Source organism: Ranitomeya variabilis, chromosome 2 (genome assembly GCF_051348905.1).
Source record: "Ranitomeya variabilis isolate aRanVar5 chromosome 2, aRanVar5.hap1, whole genome shotgun sequence".
Taxonomy (NCBI): domain Eukaryota; kingdom Metazoa; phylum Chordata; class Amphibia; order Anura; family Dendrobatidae; genus Ranitomeya; species Ranitomeya variabilis.
The window spans coordinates 839,660,766-839,679,367 of record NC_135233.1 but is presented as its reverse complement, the minus strand read 5'-3'; the positions used below and the strand labels follow the sequence as shown (position 1 = coordinate 839,679,367).

The window sequence follows — 18,602 nt, the reverse complement described above, 5'->3', positions numbered from 1 at the left end:
GAAATTATAATTCAACAGAGATCTGTAAGTGCACAGCAATAGCCCATTTAATCTGGTGATCCATATAAACAAGGTAGGAACAAGGGTGAGTAAATGGAAAATGTAATTATTTAAAAATGACCAACAAATAATGCAAATTTTCATCAGACTACCATATGGTTTATACACTTGGAGTATCCATGCAGTGAAACTAAATATATAACTTTACTTTTTAATCGAGTGGTTGCAAAACCTTTAGCCTTTCAGTTCATGATTTAGGACTAAATAATGCACACAAGAGAGCGATGTCAAAGATTTATAACAGTAGTAGAGACTATTTTCTAAGTCCCCAATAGACATTCAGTGGGAATTACTCATAATTGAGATTATTTTCAATATAATTTGGTATCCCTTTAAAGTGAATCTGGTTATTTGCGGAGTTACAGAGATGTTCTTTAGGTTGACTCTTAAATAAGATATATTACTATATCCTTAGTCTATTTGTTGGCTCCTTTCAAAGCTGCCAATAGACAAAATTGCAGTGCCACTATTATCATTTACATCAGAAAAGAAATCATATTGGATTCAATACTATCCATATTCAACTTTCGTCGATTGCTTCTGATATCTCTGTAAAGCCTTGCAATTGTGCATGTTGCAACACAATAAACAGCTACAGAGGATCAGTTGCCAAATTTCACAATATAAACTGCAAACATCATTTATAGATCACTTGGACTTCCTTTAAAAAGCCATGTTAGAATGACTTTTTATTCTCTTTGAACCTCTTCCCAGTGTGTACGTGTATGTCACACTGTTGTGGAAGTATGGAGTTAGTTCAGGAGCCCAGCCTACAACATACCTGGCCAGTTGTGGTATACAGCTGAGCATTGATTGCTGCTGTTAGACCCTTGAATTGAATGTTAAACTGTTCAATTTCTGAATGTGGCATTTAAGGAACACAATCCTGGGGGTGCACCATTTTGGACTCCCATGACTTCCCTATCAAGGAGATTTGAATGGGACGATGCATTATCTAAGGAACCATGACTTTAGCTATATACTTTAATATGATTATATTACAGTCTAGAATAAGTGATCAGACAATGCCGATTCAAGTCCCTTAAAAAGAGCAACAAAGAAGTAAGACCAAAAAAGGTTTTAAAAATATTTAAAAATACAGTACTGGTTAAAACATTGGGCACACCTTTTCAAGGAATGGTTTTCCTAGCTCCTATTGGAATGTGTACATTGTAGATTCAGACTGAAGGCATCAAAACCACAAATGAAGACATATGGAAACAAAGAATAAAGAATCAAGTTTGAAAAAAATACCCCCTTTTACTCTGATGACAGGTTTATATCACTTTGACATTCCTTCAGACATCAATACTTTAAGACACGAAGGTCATTCAGTCTAGAAAATTGCTAGAACCTTTGAGGCATCTTCAAGTGTAGTCATAAAAGCCATCAATCACTATGATAAAACTGGCTCTCATGAGGATTATCCCAAGGAAGGAAGACCAAGTATTACCTCTACAGCAGAGGATAAGTTCATCAGAGAAAACTGTCTCAAAAAAATCTAATTGAGAGCAGGTGGCGCAGTGGATAGCACAGCAGCCTTGCAGCGCTGGCGTCCTGGGTTCAAGCCCCACTAAGGACAACATCTGCAAAGAGTTTGTATGTTCTCTCCGTGTTTGTGTGGGTTTCCTCCGGGTACTCCGGTTTCCTCCCACATTCCAAAGACATACTGATAGGGAATTTAGATTGTGAGCCCCATCTGGGACAGCGATGATAATGTGTGCAAACTGTAAAGCGCTGCGGAATATGTTAGCGCTATATAAAAATAAAGATTATTATTATTATTACTTCAGATATCAGTCCTCATAAATGATGCATCAAGTAGCAGACACATCTCCACATGAACTGTTCAGAGGTGACTGGGAGAAACAGGCTTTCATGGTCACATTGCTGTTAAAAAAGCCACTACTGAGGACTCCAAACAAGAGGAGACTTGCTTGGTCCAAGTAACATAAGGATTGGACATTATATAAGTAGAAATCTGTGCTATGGTTTGATAAATCAAAATTTGACATTTTTGGTACCAACCACTATATTTATGTATAATGCAGAAAAGGTGAGCAGATGTTCCCACATGTGTTGTGGCCACTGTGAAGCATGAAGGGGGAGGTGAGATTGTGTGTGGGTGCTTTGCTGGTTATTTATTCCAAATTCAAGGCACTCACTCTTACCTGTTGTGAATTCTGTTTGTGGGCTCCCCCGGTGGTGTTTTATGGTAGTGTCACTTATTTGCCTTCTTCTATCCTTGATCACCTGTTGACACCCATTAGGGGAGTTTCCTATTTAAGGCTGCTTGGCTGCTGGTCTGATGCCGGCCAACAATGTATCAGTAGCATTCTGTTGCATTCTCCTGCCTCAAGATCCTGTTCAGCTAAGTTGAATTTTGTTTCTAGTTTATGCTATTTTTGTCCAGCTATTTGCAATGTGATTCTCTGTAGCTGGAAGCTCTCGAGGACTGAAATTGCCACTCCAGTGGCATGAGTTGTCACTGGAGTTTTAAAGTAATTTCAGGATGGTGTTTTTGAGTAGTGTTTTGAAGTTGACCGTGAAGTGACTCTTTCCTGTACTTCTGCTATCTAGTAAGCGGACCTCACTGTGCTAAATCTGCTGTTCATCCTACGTATGTCTTTTCCTCTTGACTCACCGTCAATATCTGTGGGGGGCTGCTATCTCCTTTTAGGGTTCATCTCTGGAGGTAAGGCAGGCCTGTATATTCCTCTGATAGGGGTAGTTAGATCTCCGGCTGGCGCGTGGTGTCTAGGGCATCGTAGGAAACACTCCCCGGCTACTTCCAGTGTCGTGTCAGGTTCAGGTCACGGTCACTTTAGTTCCCATCACCCGAGAGCTAGTCCGTGGTTATTTTGATTTCCCTGCCATTGGGAAAATCATAACAGTTTGGCCGGCCACATGTGTTAAAACTATGCACTAAAGCAGGAAAGGATATGAAAAGGTTTTTTTTCCTTCTGTGTTTGGAAAGTGCACCTTAGTGCTTATTTGTACTCCTTGCTTAAACTGCAGTCTTCAGCCTTTTTTTTTTTTTCCTCTCCTCTTAATCTCTGAATGGCTTTGGTTACACCTGTTTGAATCATGGATCCACAGAGTTTGGTTGCAGGTCTGAATAACCTGGCTACAAAGGTTCAGAACTTACAAGATTTTGTTATACGTGCTCCAATGTCTGAACCTAAGATCCCTATGCCTGAATTTTTTACCGGAGACAGATCCCGTTTTTTGAATTTCAGAGAGAATTGTAAATTGTTTTTGTCTCTGAAATCTCACTCTGCTGGTGATCCTGCGCAACAGGTTAAAATTGTTATTTCTCTATTGCGGGGTGACCCACAAAGTTGGGCATTTGCATTGTCGCCAGGGGATCCTGCGTTGTTAAATGTAGATGCGTTTTTTCTGGCTTTGGGGTTGCTTTATGAAGAACCTAATTTAGAGATTTTGGCTGAGAAAGCCTTGATAGCTCTTTCCCAAGGGCAAGATGAAGCTGAGATATACTGCCAGAAATTTCGTAAATGGAATGAGTGCGCTCTAGCAGCTAATTTCAGAGAAGGTCTCTCTGATGCCGTGAAGGATGTCATGGTGGGGTTCCCTGTGCCTACAGGTCTGAATGATGCCATGAAATTGGCTATCCAGATTGATCGGCGTTTACGGGAGCGCAAATCTGTGCACCATATGGCGGTATCTTCTGAGCAAAAATCTGTGCACCATATGGCGGTATCTTTTGAGCAAAAACCTGTGCACCATATGGCGGTATCTTCTGAGCAAAAACCTGTGCACCATATGGCGGTATCTTCTGAGCAAAAACCTGTGCATCATTTGGCGGTGACCTCTGAAAAGGCACCAGAGCATATGCAATGCGATAGTGTATTGTCTAGAGGCGAACGACAGAATTACAGGCGCAAAAATGGGTTGTGCTTCTATTGTGGAGATCCAACTCATGTTATATCAGCATGCTCTAAACGCATAAAGAAGGTTGATAAAAAGGTTGATAAATCTTTTTCTATGGGTACCTTGCAGTCTAAATTTCTTTTGTCCGTGACATTGATTTGTACTTTATCATCTGTTACTGTGGATGCTTATGTGGATTCTGGCGCCGCTCTGAGTCTCATGGATTGGTCCTTTGCCAAGCGTTGTGGGTTTGATTTAGAGCCTCTGGAGGTTTCTATTCCCTTAAAGGGTATTGATTCTACACCTTTGGCTAGCAATAAACCACAATATTGGACACAAGTGACTATGCATCTTTCCCCAGACCATCAGGAGATTATTCGTTTCCTTGTGTTATATAATCTACATGACGTATTAGTACTTGGATTACCATGGTTACAAATTCATAATCCAGTCTTGGACTGGAGATCAATGTCTGTGCTGAGCTGGGGATGTCAGGGGATTCATGGGGATGCACCTTTGGTTCCCATTTCTTCATCTACTCCCTCTGAGATCCCAGCATTTCTGTCAGATTTTTATGATGTCTTTCAGGAGCCTAAAACTGATTCTCTCCCCCCTCACAGAGAGTGTGACTGCGCTATTGAGTTGATTCCCGGTAGTAAATTTCCTAAGGGTCGCTTGTTTAATTTGTCTGTACCTGAACATACTGCTATGCGGGAGTATATCAGAGAATCTTTGGAAAAGGGTCATATTCGCCCCTCTTTGTCTCCACTGGGGGCAGGGTTTTTCTTTGTGGGTAAAAAGGATGGTTCATTGAGACCTTGTATCGACTATCGACTTCTGAATAAGATTACAGTTAAATACCAGTACCCGTTACCTTTACTTACTGATCTTTTTGCTCGCATAAAGGGGGCAAAGTGGTTCACTAAGATCGATCTACGTGGTGCGTATAATTTGGTGCGGATTAAGCAGGGGGATGAGTGGAAGACCGCATTTAATACGCCTGAAGGCCATTTTGAGTATTTGGTAATGCCTTTCGGTCTCGCGAATGCCCCTTCCGTTTTTCAGTCCTTTATGCACAATATTTTCCGTGAATATCTGGATAAATTTATGATTGTGTATTTGGATGATATTTTGATTTTTTCGGAGGACTGGGAATCTCATGTTCAACAGGTCAGGAGAGTTTTTCAGGTTTTACGAGCTAATTCTCTATTTGTGAAGGGCTCAAAGTGTATTTTTGGGGTTCAGAGAATTTCCTTTTTGGGATATATTTTTTCCCCTTCATCTATGGAGATGGACCCTGTTAAGGTTCAGGCTATTTGTGATTGGGTACAACCTACTTCTCTAAAGAGTCTTCAGAAATTCTTGGGATTTGCTAATTTCTATCGCCGATTCATAGCGGGTTTTTCTGCCATTGCTAAACCTTTGACTGATTTGACCAAGAAGGGTGCTGATGTTGCTAATTGGTCCTCTGCGGCTGTGGAGGCCTTTCGGGAGCTTAAGCGCCGCTTTTCTTCTGCTCCTGTGTTGCGCCAGCCTGATGTTTCGCTCCCGTTCCAGGTTGAAGTAGATGCTTCCGAGATCGGAGCAGGTGCAGTTTTGTCGCAGAAAGGTCCTGACTGCTCAGTGATGAGACCATGTGCGTTTTTCTCTCGAAAGTTTTCGCCCGCTGAGCGAAATTATGATGTTGGAAATCGGGAGCTCTTGGCCATGAAGTGGGCATTTGAGGAGTGGCGTCATTGGCTTGAGGGGGTTAGACACCAGGTGGTGGTCTTGACTGACCACAAAAATCTAATTTATCTTGAGTCAGCCAGGCGTCTGAATCCTAGACAGGCGCGCCGGTCGTTGTTTTTCTCTCGATTTAACTTTGTGGTTTCATATCTGCCTGGGTCTAAGAATGTGAGGGCGGATGCCCTCTCTAGGAGTTTTGAGCCTGACTCGCCTGGTGATTCCGAACCTACTGGCATCCTGAAGGATGGGGTGATATTGTCAGCTGTCTCCCCAGACCTGCGGCGCTCTTTGCAGGAGTTTCAGGTGGATAGGCCTGATCGCTGTCCGCCTGGTAGACTGTTTGTCCCTGATGACTTGACCAGTAGAGTTATTTCGGAGGTTCACTCTTCCGCGTTGGCAGGTCATCCTGGAATTTTTGGCACCAGGGATCTGGTGTCTAGGTCCTTCTGGTGGCCTTCCTTGTCTCGAGATGTACGTATTTTTGTGCAGTCTTGTGATGTTTGTGCTCGGGCTAAGCCCTGCTGTTCCCGGGCCAGCGGGTTGTTGTTGCCCTTGCCTATTCCTAAGAGGCCTTGGACGCACATCTCTATGGACTTTATTTCTGACCTTCCTGTTTCTCGTAGGATGTCCGTCATCTGGGTGGTGTGTGACCGTTTTTCCAAGATGGTTCACTTGGTACCTTTGCCCAAATTGCCCTCCTCCTCTGAGCTGGTCCCTCTATTTTTTCAGAATGTTGTGCGTTTGCATGGTATTCCTGAGAATATAGTGTCTGACAGGGGTACTCAGTTTGTGTCTAGATTTTGGCGGGCGTTCTGTGCCAGGATGGGCATCGACTTGTCTTTTTCGTCTGCATTCCATCCTCAGACTAATGGCCAGACTGAGCGTACTAATCAGACCTTGGAGACTTACTTGAGGTGTTTTGTGTCCGCTGATCAGGACGATTGGCTTGATTTTTTGCCATTGGCAGAGTTTGCCCTTAACAATCGGGCCAGTTCTGCCACTTTGGTTTCTCAATTTTTTTGTAATTCAGGGTTTCACCCTCGCTTTTCGTCCGGTCAATTGGAGTCTTCGGATTGTCCTGGAGTAGATGCTGTGGTTGATAGAATGCATCAGATTTGGGGACAGGTTGTGGACAATCTGAAGTTGTCCCAGGAGAAGACTCAACAGTTCACTAATCGTCATCGGCGTGTCGGTCCTCGTCTTTGTGTTGGGGACCTGGTTTGGTTGTCTTCTCGATTTGTTCCTATGAAGGTCTCGTCTCCTAAGTTTAAGCCTCGGTTTATCGGCCCTTATAGGATTCTGGAGGTTCTCAATCCTGTGTCCTTTCGTTTGGACCTCCCAGCATCTTTTACTATTCATAATGTTTTTCATCGGTCATTGTTGCGGAGGTATGAGGTGCCGGTTGTTCCGTCTGCTGATCCTCCTGCTCCTGTGCTGGTTGAGGGTGAGTTGGAGTATGTGGTGGAAAAGATCTTGGACTCCCGTGTTTCCAGACGGAAACTTCAGTATCTGGTTAAGTGGAAAGGCTATGGTCAGGAGGATAATTCTTGGGTGACAGCATCTGATGTTCATGCTCCTGATTTGGTTCGTGCATTTCATAGTGCTCATCCAGATCGCCCTGGTGGTTCTGGTGAGGGTTCGGTGCCCCCTCCTTAAGGGGGGGGTACTGTTGTGAATTCTGTTTGTGGGCTCCCCCGGTGGTGTTTTATGGTAGTGTCACTTATTTGCCTTCTTCTATCCTTGATCACCTGTTGACACCCATTAGGGGAGTTTCCTATTTAAGGCTGCTTGGCTGCTGGTCTGATGCCGGCCAACAATGTATCAGTAGCATTCTGTTGCATTCTCCTGCCTCAAGATCCTGTTCAGCTAAGTTGAATTTTGTTTCTAGTTTATGCTATTTTTGTCCAGCTATTTGCAATGTGATTCTCTGTAGCTGGAAGCTCTCGAGGACTGAAATTGCCACTCCAGTGGCATGAGTTGTCACTGGAGTTTTAAAGTAACTTCAGGATGGTGTTTTTGAGTAGTGTTTTGAAGTTGACCGTGAAGTGACTCTTTCCTGTACTTCTGCTATCTAGTAAGCGGACCTCACTGTGCTAAACCTGCTGTTCATCCTACGTATGTCTTTTCCTCTTGACTCACCGTCAATATCTGTGGGGGGCTGCTATCTCCTTTTAGGGTTCATCTCTGGAGGTAAGGCAGGCCTGTATATTCCTCTGATAGGGGTAGTTAGATCTCCGGCTGGCGCGTGGTGTCTAGGGCATCGTAGGAAACACTCCCCGGCTACTTCCAGTGTCGTGTCAGGTTCAGGTCACGGTCACTTTAGTTCCCATCACCCGAGAGCTAGTCCGTGGTTATTTTGATTTCCCTGCCATTGGGAAAATCATAACACTTACCCAACATGGGTATCACAGTATTCTGCAACAACATGCCATCCCATCTGGTTTTCTCTTAGTGTGACCATCATTTGTGTTGCAAAAGGATAATGTCCCAAATCACACCTCCATGTTATGCAAGGGCAATGTGACCAAGAGAGTGATGGATGGAGTGCAGCGTGATATGTTATTGTATCCACAATCTCTTGACTCAACCCAATTGAGATGGTTTGGGAAGAGTTGGACCACAAGGTGAACGCAAAGCAGCCAACAGCACCTATGCAAACTCCTTCAATACTGTTGGAAGCAATTCCAGGTGACTATCCTATGAAGCTGCTCAGGAGAATGCTAAGAGGTTATATATATTTTATAAGAGTGAAAGGGTTTTTTTTAAAAGAAATATAAGGTTTAACACGTTTTTTCGGTGGTTTACCGCTGCAAAAAAGCTTAAAAAACGCTTACATTAAGCATCCCATCAAAATCCGCAAAAAAAAAGCGCAAAATACGCGTGCGGATTTCCTGCGAAAGTAGTCCGGATTTGCTCAGGAAAATTCTGCACACTTTCCTGAACGTGGGCACATAGCCTTACACATGTTTGTTTCACACATGTTGCTTTACTCCTTTGTTTCCATATATGTACCTTTGTGGTTTTGGTATAGTGACTGACAGTCTGCTCTCCTGATCTACATATATCACCCTGGTAATATCCACTTTCATTTGCAATAAGCTCTGGAGGCAGATTCTCAGGGAGATCTATGTCCGGCTTTTAATAGTGCAAACAAGAGTTGATCGAATCTAAAAAGACCCCAATTTAGCAAATCACACTGATTTTAGAGGGAAATTCGATTTGCAGCAAAATAATACAAATGGAATATTCCTTATTATACTCTAGGTCTCTCATTCTAAACGTAGAATGGAAAAAAATGTAATACCTCGCTACTCACGTATCCCATCATCTAGCCCTCTGTGTCTCTTATTTTTACCTTCCCGTCACGTGCATCCTCTTTGTCCTTAACTCCATTGGGTGTCTTCAGTCTCCAGTTAGTTCTTTGAAGTCACTGTGTTGACTAGGCTAAGGTGTGCCGGGATGAAACAGTGCGTGAGAGGTCTAGTTAGTGATGAAAACCACGGTATGGAGTGAAGCATCCGAAGAGGAAGCGCTTGACGGGCGAGGTGAAAAGTAAAGGTGCAGAGGACCATATGACGGGACAGGTGAGACATAAGGTCAATACTATTTATTTTATTTTTAACTGTTTGCTTGGCCTTCTACATTTCAATATAATGTCTGTCGCAGCTGTTCGTAATTTTTGTTGACTTCACCCAATATGAGTTACAAAAAAATCAATATTCTGGAGAATACAAAGTTTTATAAAATTCTAAGAGAATTAAATTCCACCTGATTAAAATTGCTTATTTCGAATACATACAGCTTGTATTGTAAAATAAGGAGACAAATTCACTTTAAGAACATTTTTATACTAGTTAACCTAAACTCTTCTTAGACATATAAAGCTTTTGACCAATTAACTATGTAACAAACCTTGATCATCAAATGCATGCGTCAGTTCATGTCCCATCACTACTCCAATACCCCCGAAATTTAGAGCCCTAAAGAAGAAAGAAGAGAAGGAAAGTATAAGTGAGATCAGACATGCTACAGAGAAAACAGGAATCTTAACAAGAAAATATTTTTAAAATTACTATAATAAGCACAGAGTCCAAAAACAAATGATGCTTGTAAAAGCACAAGTACTGTATATCCGTGCCATACTTATGTTACTGTATTCAGAACTAGGATGATCTATAAAAATATGGATTTGTAGTATCTATAGTTTTTATTGAAGAACGGTATTGTATTCTCATTTGTAGAACTTCAATATTCGAAAAAAAAAATGGTTTTATCAATAAAGATTTATCAAACCTACATAACAGGAAGTATGCAAAACATGGCAGTTTTATTTAAAACTTGACAAACCAAGGAGACAAAAACCGTAAAACAAAAAAAGTGTTCAAAATTCATGCCACAAATGCAAATAGCCTAATTTGGCCAATTCATGCAGAAATTCTGCAGAACACCTGCAACGTGAAAAATGAACTTAGCTTTAGCTATCATACCGGTAAATATATGTACTAACCTATTGTCTAGTGTTAAGCTACATCTTTTGGCTTTGTATCATTAGTATATAAAGTCTACATCTAAGACAGCATGTCAACAAACATTAGTGGGTCAAAATACCAAATGGTAAATAGTTACTTATATCTGGGTATGGTTATCATCAGGCAAGATACCAGTGAATATTTAACCCTTTCACTGATACGCTTTTCAATGGTGATCTTTAAGGCTCTCATTCCTCAGTGCCGTTTTTACCACAGTGAAGAATAAATGAATGACGGCGACCGACCGACTAAAACAGACTCCAAAGTGATATGCCTCATTATAATGAGTTGTCATGTTATAGGTTTCATCTGAATTGCATGTTTTGGGGATTTAAATGGAATTAACCGTGTCGGAACTGCTTGGCAATGAGCCCAGGATAAATGTGAAACTATCTTTATACTGAAGGCTATCAAAAAATGTTATGTACCCCAAAATGTTACTAATAAAAACGTCAACTTATCTCACAGAAAACAAGTTCCCACTCAGGTCCATTATCTGTCAATGGAAATATAGGGGGTTTCCATGCTACACAGAGTGATTGCAGACTTATCGATTCGGACCGAATAACCCCTTTAATATGCAATGATCTTAGTGTTCTAAAAAGATAAAACAATGCCAATACAAGCATACATATGAGGTGACGCTGCAATATCAAAGAACACCGGCTCACTACTGTGATGATATAGTAGTAAGTTGTGACTTGTATGTGAAAGTAATTGATAATTCATTTTAGCTATAGGTGTCTTGTGCAAATTATGTAATCCAATATTCATATTATTATGGTATTAGTTTGCCCTATATCAGTGTATAATCATAGGTAATTACATATACAATGGTATGTTACCTAATTATAACCATACCCAGATAAAAGTAACTACTTACCATTGGGTATTTTGACCCACTAATATATGTAGGCATGGTGTCTTGTAAATATACACTTTAATATACTAATGAAACAGGGCTGAGCGATCTAACACTAGACAGCAATAAGTTTTTACATATTGGCATTACCTGTGTAATGTGTAGTTTTTACACTTCATTATTTGAACATTGTACATTTCTACATTGATTATATGTGTTTTTCATGATTAGGACCATGGTTTGCAGTGTTGTTTTGATTTTTACGCTAACTAATAGCCTCCTTTGAAGCAGTTTTAAAGTTAGATTATGTTCACACGTTGCGTTTTTGCTGCATTTTTTTTCTAGAGGCAAAACCTGCTCTCTTAGCAGTAAAAAAAGCTGCTTACAAAAAGCAGATTTTGCTGCATTTTTTTCTGCGGGTTTTGCTGCGTTTTTCAGGATCCCAAAGTTTAGCTTTGCGTCCACCATACAAGCGTGAACAATGTAAGGTGTAGGCCACCAATGCAAAATGTATGTGACACTATAAAACATTTTTGAAAAAAAGGCAAATTGATCAAATTATCAATTGGCCTGGAATCATTTATCCAAGTAAGATATTGACAGAGAATTTTGTAGGGAGGACACTGTCTGCTTTGGGTTATTGAGATGGTCGGGCATTGTCAATGTCACACATTGGTCAGGCAATGTTTAGGTTTACAATAACCAAGGAAAATGAAGTATAGCAACTATACGGCTTTGATGCCCCTGAGGAAGCTGTGGGTGAAACGCGCGTAGGGACGCGTGTTGACACTAATGGAGAAAGAGAAGGGTAAGATTACAGCATGGGACCATTAGTTCCTTTTTCATTTGTGACACTTTGGGTCACTGGACAATCGGGTATATCCCTTTTATATCTGTGCAATAGTTGATCTTTGTGGCTGCTTAGGGACTTAGTGAGCACTGGCACTTTATCATGATACAATAGGTGACTACTGGATCTCATTGTTGCTACAGTTTATGCCCCTCTCTGTATTCATGGTGCAACACTGATTGTTTTTGGTGCACCCATATTTGATATTCAAATAACTCTGTATGTTATATCTCTTTGGAATTATTATTGGATCATAGTTGGTAAATTTTATTAATAACAATATATCTTTTTATACTAATTTTTTGAGTTGCTATACTTCATTTTATTTGGTTATTATATAATAGGAAGTATCTCAGGGTATTATCCCAATGAGTTCTGGATGATCCTGACAGGACTAGTTTCATGATTATGGTACCTGTTTCCGAGTTCTTGTTTCTAATGTTTAGGTTTACATATTGGTCAGCCATTGAATTGAAATTCAAGGAAATTGTTTACTTTAACACTAATTTAATTAAACTGTACTAATCCGAACTGTTATTCTCAGGTGAGGCGACCAAGACATTATGGGTTAAACGTAAGAAAATCACAAATATAAATGGGTTTCACATCCTGTTGTACCTGCTTTTGTCACTAAAAATGCAGCAAAACCTGATATCTGTGTTTTTGCACTTACTCATTGGTGGTAAAAGAACTGGGCAAAAATGTTGAAGAAGTGACATGCTTCCGTTTTGAAAAACGCAGCAGTTTCCCATTTCAGTCAGGAAAACAAAACAGTGTGTTTATGAGATTTCTGAAATCTCATAGCTTTTGCTGGTACTGTAAAACGCAGCTTCAATTTGCAATAAAAGAAATGCAGCAAAAACGCAACGTGTAAACATAGCCTAAATCTGAGAGAAGCATAGTGTAGAGACAAAGACTCTGATTTTAGTAATGTGTCACTTACTGGGCTGCTTGCTGCAGTTTTGATAACATCAGTGTTCTGTCTGCTGCAGATCTACCAGTTCTCTGAATGCTGAGCTGTGTCTAACCCGCCCACATCAATGATTGGCAGCTTTCTGTGTACACTGTGCATAGGCAGGAAACTACCAATGGTGGGGAAGGGGTTAAACAGAGCTCATGAATATAGAAGACTACATGGCAGCAGGTTTACTAGTCCTTTAGAGATAATCATCAGCTGATAAAACACTGGTTTTATCACAACTGCAGCAAGCAGCCCAGTAAGTGACACATTGCAGGAATCAGGGTCTCTATATCTGTATTATGCTTCTCTGTTGTGAACTCTGTTTTTGGGCTCCCTCTTGTGGTCACAAGTGGTACTGTGTGAGTGCTGTCTTTGGGCTCCCTCTGGTGGCTCTTTGTGTCATTCTGCAGGTCTGAGGCAGGATCAGCTGTCTTGTTATCTGTTAGCTGGTTTCCTATTTAGCTCACCTGGACTTTCAGTGTTTGCCTGCTGTCGATGTATTCAGTGCTATTTTGATCTCTCCTGAATTCCTTCGCTATCAGTCTCTTCAGAGAAGCTAAGTTTTCTGTTTGGTTTTTTTTTGCTCATCAGTGTTCAATATGTTTCTTGGTTATTTACTTGTCCTTGTCCAGCTTGCTAATATGTAATTTCCTTGCTTGCTGGTAGCTCTGGGGGGCTGAGTTTCTCCCCTCACACCGTTAATTGGTGTGGGGGTTCTTGAATTCTCGGCGTGGATATTTTGTATAGGGTTTTTTACTGACCGCACAGTTCCCTGCCTGTCGTCTGCTATCTAGTATTAGTGGGCCTCATTTGCTGAATCTGTTTTCATTTCTACGTTTTGTATTTTCCCCTTACCTCACCGTTAATATTTGTTGGGGGCTTCCTATATCTTTGGGGTCATTTCTCTGAGGCAAGTGAGGTCTTACTTTCTCTATAGGGGTAGCAAGTTTCTCAGGCTGCGTCGAGACGTCCAGGAATTTAGGCACGTTCACCGGCTACCTTCAGTGTGTTTGGTTAGGATCAGGTTTTGCGGTCAGTCCAGTTACCACCTCCCTAGAGCTCGTTCTATGTTCAGTTACTTAGCTAGTTCATTCTGTGATCCTCAGCCACTAAGGATCATAACACTTCTCTTAAACTAGGTGGCAAAAACTTGGCGAAAGATTCCCTTTAATTGTGATTTATTTAAATTGAGCTTTTGAACAATCAAATTTTTTTTTTTTTAGGAATTGTTTTACGGATTTTGGTAGTGATAGCAATGGGTCATATATATTGAAACCGAAGGACAATTATGCCACAGCAATATGTGGTAAGTTAAAATGTAACCTTTAATCTCTTAAACAACTTAAAATAACAGATATGTAAAATATTTTTAGTCCAGCCGGACTTAAAGTGCAAACCAGTGCTGCTCCCACTTTACAGCTCACCATACCCTGAATATGGCATGGTGACTAATGGGCCGGCGGGCTGTGTCGGAACAGAACTCTCTACTCCTGATCTTCATATTGGGTGAGAATGTTCCAATCTATGTTTAGTAATAGTATGCACCCTCACCTGTGATAGGAGTGCTTCTACTATACTGTTTGACCTGCACCAAATACCATACTAATAATATGTATGCTACTATATAATGCTGCCAGGAGGAATTCTCCTACATGGGTCAGTACAAAGGAGTTGATACATATTCTTTTTGATATATAGAAGTGTAGATCTAATCTGTATCATGTACTCAAATATGTACGTTACCATTGAATACTGCTGGGAATAATCTTCCTGTATGTCGGTCAGCGTAAGGGACGTGGTATATGTTATTCTGTGACGGATATATACACTGCTCAAAAAAATAAAGGGAACACTAAAATCCCACATCCTAGATACCACTGAATGAAATATTCCAGTTGTTAATCTTTATTTATTACATAGTGGAATGTGTTGAGAACAATAAAACCTAAAAATTATCAACGTAAATCACAACTAAAATCCCCCGGGAGGACTGGAGTTGGAATGATGCTCAAAATCAAAGTGGAAAATGAAATTACAGTCTGATCCAACTTCAGTGGAAATGCCTCAAGACAAGGAAATGATGCTCAGTAGTCTGTGTGGCCTCCACGTGCCTATATGATCTCCCTTCAACACCTGGGCATGCTCCTAATGAGGCGGCGGATGGTCTCCTGAGGGATCTCCTCCAAGACCTGGACTAAAGCATCCGCCAACTCCTGGACAGTCTGTGGTGGTGCATGATGTTGGTGGATGGTGCGAGACATGATGTCCCAGATGTGTTCAATCGGATTCCATAGCTTCAATGCCTTCCTCTTGCAGGAACTGCTGACACACTCCAGTCACATGAGGTCTGGCATTGTCCTGCATTAGGAGGAACCCAGGGCCAACCGCACCAGCATATGGTCTCACAAGGGGTCTCAGGATCTCATCTAGGTACCTAATGAAAGTCAGGTTACCTCTGGCAAGCACATGGAGGGCTGTGCGGCCCTCCAAAGAAATGCCAACCTGTTGTGAATTTGCTTTTTGCTCCCTCTAGTGGTTACTAGTTTTTTGACTCTGGTTTTTCTGTCATTCCTTTTATCCGCACCTGGGTCGTTAGTTAGGGGTGTTGCTATATAAGCTCCCTGGACCTTCAGTTCAATGCCTGGCAACGTAGTTATCAGAGCTAGTCTGCTGTGCTCTTGTCTACTGATCCTGGTTCCAGTTATATCAGCTAAGTCTGCCTTTTGCTTTTTGCTATTTGTTTTGGTTTTGTATTTTTGTCCAGCTTGTTCCTAATATTTATCCTGACCTTTGCTGGAAGCTCTAGGGGGGCTGGTGTTCTCCCCCCGGACCGTTAGACGGTTCGGGGGTTCTTGAATTTCCAGTGTGGATTTTGATAGGGTTTTTGTTGACCATATAAGTTACCTTTCTTTATTCTGCTATCAGTAAGCGGGCCTCTCTGTGCTAAACCTGGTTCATTTCTGTGTTTGTCATTTCCTCTTATCTCACCGTCATTATTTGTGGGGGGCTTCTATCCAGCTTTGGGGTCCCCTTCTCTGGAGGCAAGAAAGGTCTTTGTTTTCCTCTACTAGGGGTAGCTAGATTCTCCGGCTGGCGCGTGTCATCTAGAATCAACGTAGGAATGATCCCCGGCTACTTCTAGTGTTGGCGTTAGGAGTAGATATATGGCAACCCAGTTACCACTACCCTATGAGCTGGATTTTTGTATTCTGCAGACTTCCACGTTCCTCTGAGACCCTCGCCATTGGGGTCATAACAGTTTGCCAGGCCAATATTAAATGTTTAATGCATTGCAGAAGAGGGATTATAAGAAAGAAGATTCTGAGTTTTTTTTTTTCTTCTTCCCCTTTACCTCAGAGTGGCTATGCTTGCTGCAGACATGAATGTCCAGACCTTGATTACAAGTGTGGACCAGCTGGCTACTCGTGTGCAGGGCATACAAGACTATGTTATCAGAAATCCTAGGTCAGAACCTAAAATACCGATTCCTGAACTGTTTTCCGGAGACAGGTTTAAGTTTAGGAATTTCGTGAATAATTGTAAATTGTTTTTGTCCCTGAGACCCTGTTCATCTGGAGATTCTGCTCAGCAAGTAAAAATTGTTATTTCGTTCTTACGGGGCGACCCTCAGGATTGGGCTTTTTCGCTGGCGCCAGGAGATCCGGCATTGGCTGATCTTGATGCGTTTTTTCTGGCGCTCGGTTTACTTTATGAGGAACCCAATCTTGAGATTCAGGCAGAAAAGGCCTTGCTGGCTATGTCTCAGGGGCAGGACGAGGCTGAAGTGTATTGCCAAAAATTTCGGAAATGGTCCGTGCTGACACATTGGAACGAGTGTGCACTGACCGCTAATTTTAGAAATGGCCTTTCTGAAGCCATTAAGAATGTTATGGTGGGTTTTCCCATTCCCACAGGTCTGAATGATACTATGGCACTGGCTATTCAAATTGACCGGCGGTTGCGGGAGCGCAAAACCGCAAATTCCCTCATGGTGTTGTCTGAACAGACACCTAATTCGGTACAATGTGATAGAAAAACCGCAAATTCCCTCATGGTGTTGTCTGAACAGACACCTGATTTAATGCAATGTGATAGAATCCTGACTAGAAATGAGCGGAAAATTCATAGACGCCGGAATGGCTTGTGCTACTACTGTGGTGATTCTACACATGTTATCTCAGCATGCTCTAAACGTATAGCTAAGGTTGTTAGTCCTGTCACCGTTGGTAATTTGCAACCTAAATTTATTCTGTCTGTAACTTTGATTTGCTCACTGTCATCTTATCCTGTCATGGCGTTTGTAGATTCAGGTGCTGCCCTGAGTCTCATGGATCTCTCATTTGCTAAGCGCTGTGGATTTACTCTTGAACCATTAGAAAATCCTATACCTCTTAGGGGTATTGATGCTACACCATTGGCAGCAAATAAACCGCAGTATTGGACACAGGTTACCATGTGCATGACTCCTGAACACCGCGAGGTGATACGTTTCCTGGTTTTACATAAAATGCATGATTTGGTTGTTTTAGGGCTGCCATGGTTACAGACCCATAATCCAGTCCTGGACTGGAAGGCTATGTCAGTCTCAAGTTGGGGCTGTCGTGGTATTCATGGGGATTCCCTGCCTGTGTCTATTGCTTCTTCTACGCCTTCGGAAGTTCCGGAGTATTTGTCTGATTATCAGGATGTCTTCAGTGAGTCTGAGTCCAGTGCACTGCCTCCTCATAGGGACTGTGACTGTGCTATAGATTTGATCCCAGGCAGTAAATTTCCTAAGGGAAGACTGTTTAATCTGTCGGTACCTGAACATACCGCTATGCGTTCATATATCAAGGAGTCTCTGGAGAAAGGACATATTCGTCCGTCTTCTTCCCCTCTTGGTGCGGGATTCTTTTTTGTGGCAAAAAAGGACGGATCTTTGAGACCTTGTATTGATTATCGGCTTTTAAATAAGATCACTGTCAAATTTCAGTATCCTTTACCGCTGTTGTCTGACTTGTTTGCCCGGATTAAGGGTGCCAAGTGGTTCACCAAGATAGACCTTCGTGGTGCGTACAACCTTGTGCGCATTAAGCAAGGTGATGAATGGAAAACCGCATTCAATACGCCCGAAGGTCATTTTGAGTACTTGGTGATGCCTTTTGGGCTCTCCAATGCGCCTTCAGTTTTTCAGTCCTTTATGCATGACATTTTCCGGAAGTATCTGGATAAATTTCTGATTGTTTATCTGGATGATATTTTGTTTTTTTCTGATAATTGGGATTCGCATGTGGAGCAGGTCAGGTTGGTCTTTAAAATTTTGCGTGAAAATTCTTTGTTTGTCAAGGGCTCAAAGTGTCTCTTTGGTGTACAGAAGGTTCCCTTTTTGGGATTCATTTTTTCCCCTTCTGCTGTGGAGATGGACCCAGTCAAGGTCCGAGCTATTCTTGATTGGACTCAGCCCTCGTCAGTTAAGAGTCTTCAGAAGTTCTTGGGCTTCGCTAACTTCTACCGTCGTTTTATCGCTAATTTTTCTAGCATTGTGAAACCTTTGACGGATATGACCAAGAAGGGCTCCGATGTAGCTAACTGGGCTCCTGCTGCCGTGGAGGCTTTCCAGGAGTTGAAACGCCGGTTTACTTCGGCGCCTGTTTTGTGCCAGCCTGACGTCTCACTTCCCTTTCAGGTTGAGGTGGATGCTTCGGAGATTGGGGCAGGGGCCGTTTTGTCGCAGAGAGGCCC

At 41.8% G+C, this 18,602-nt stretch overlaps 1 protein-coding gene across 1 annotated transcript in view; it reads right to left on the bottom strand.

The window, feature by feature from the left end:
* Positions 1-18,602, bottom strand: part of ECE2 (endothelin converting enzyme 2) — a 167,827-nt gene that overhangs the window by 89,473 nt on the left and 59,752 nt on the right. The window contains exon 16 of the mRNA XM_077290116.1: positions 9,592-9,659. Coding sequence (XP_077146231.1) covers positions 9,592-9,659 — 68 coding nt within the window. The remainder of the gene's footprint in view (positions 1-9,591; positions 9,660-18,602) is intronic.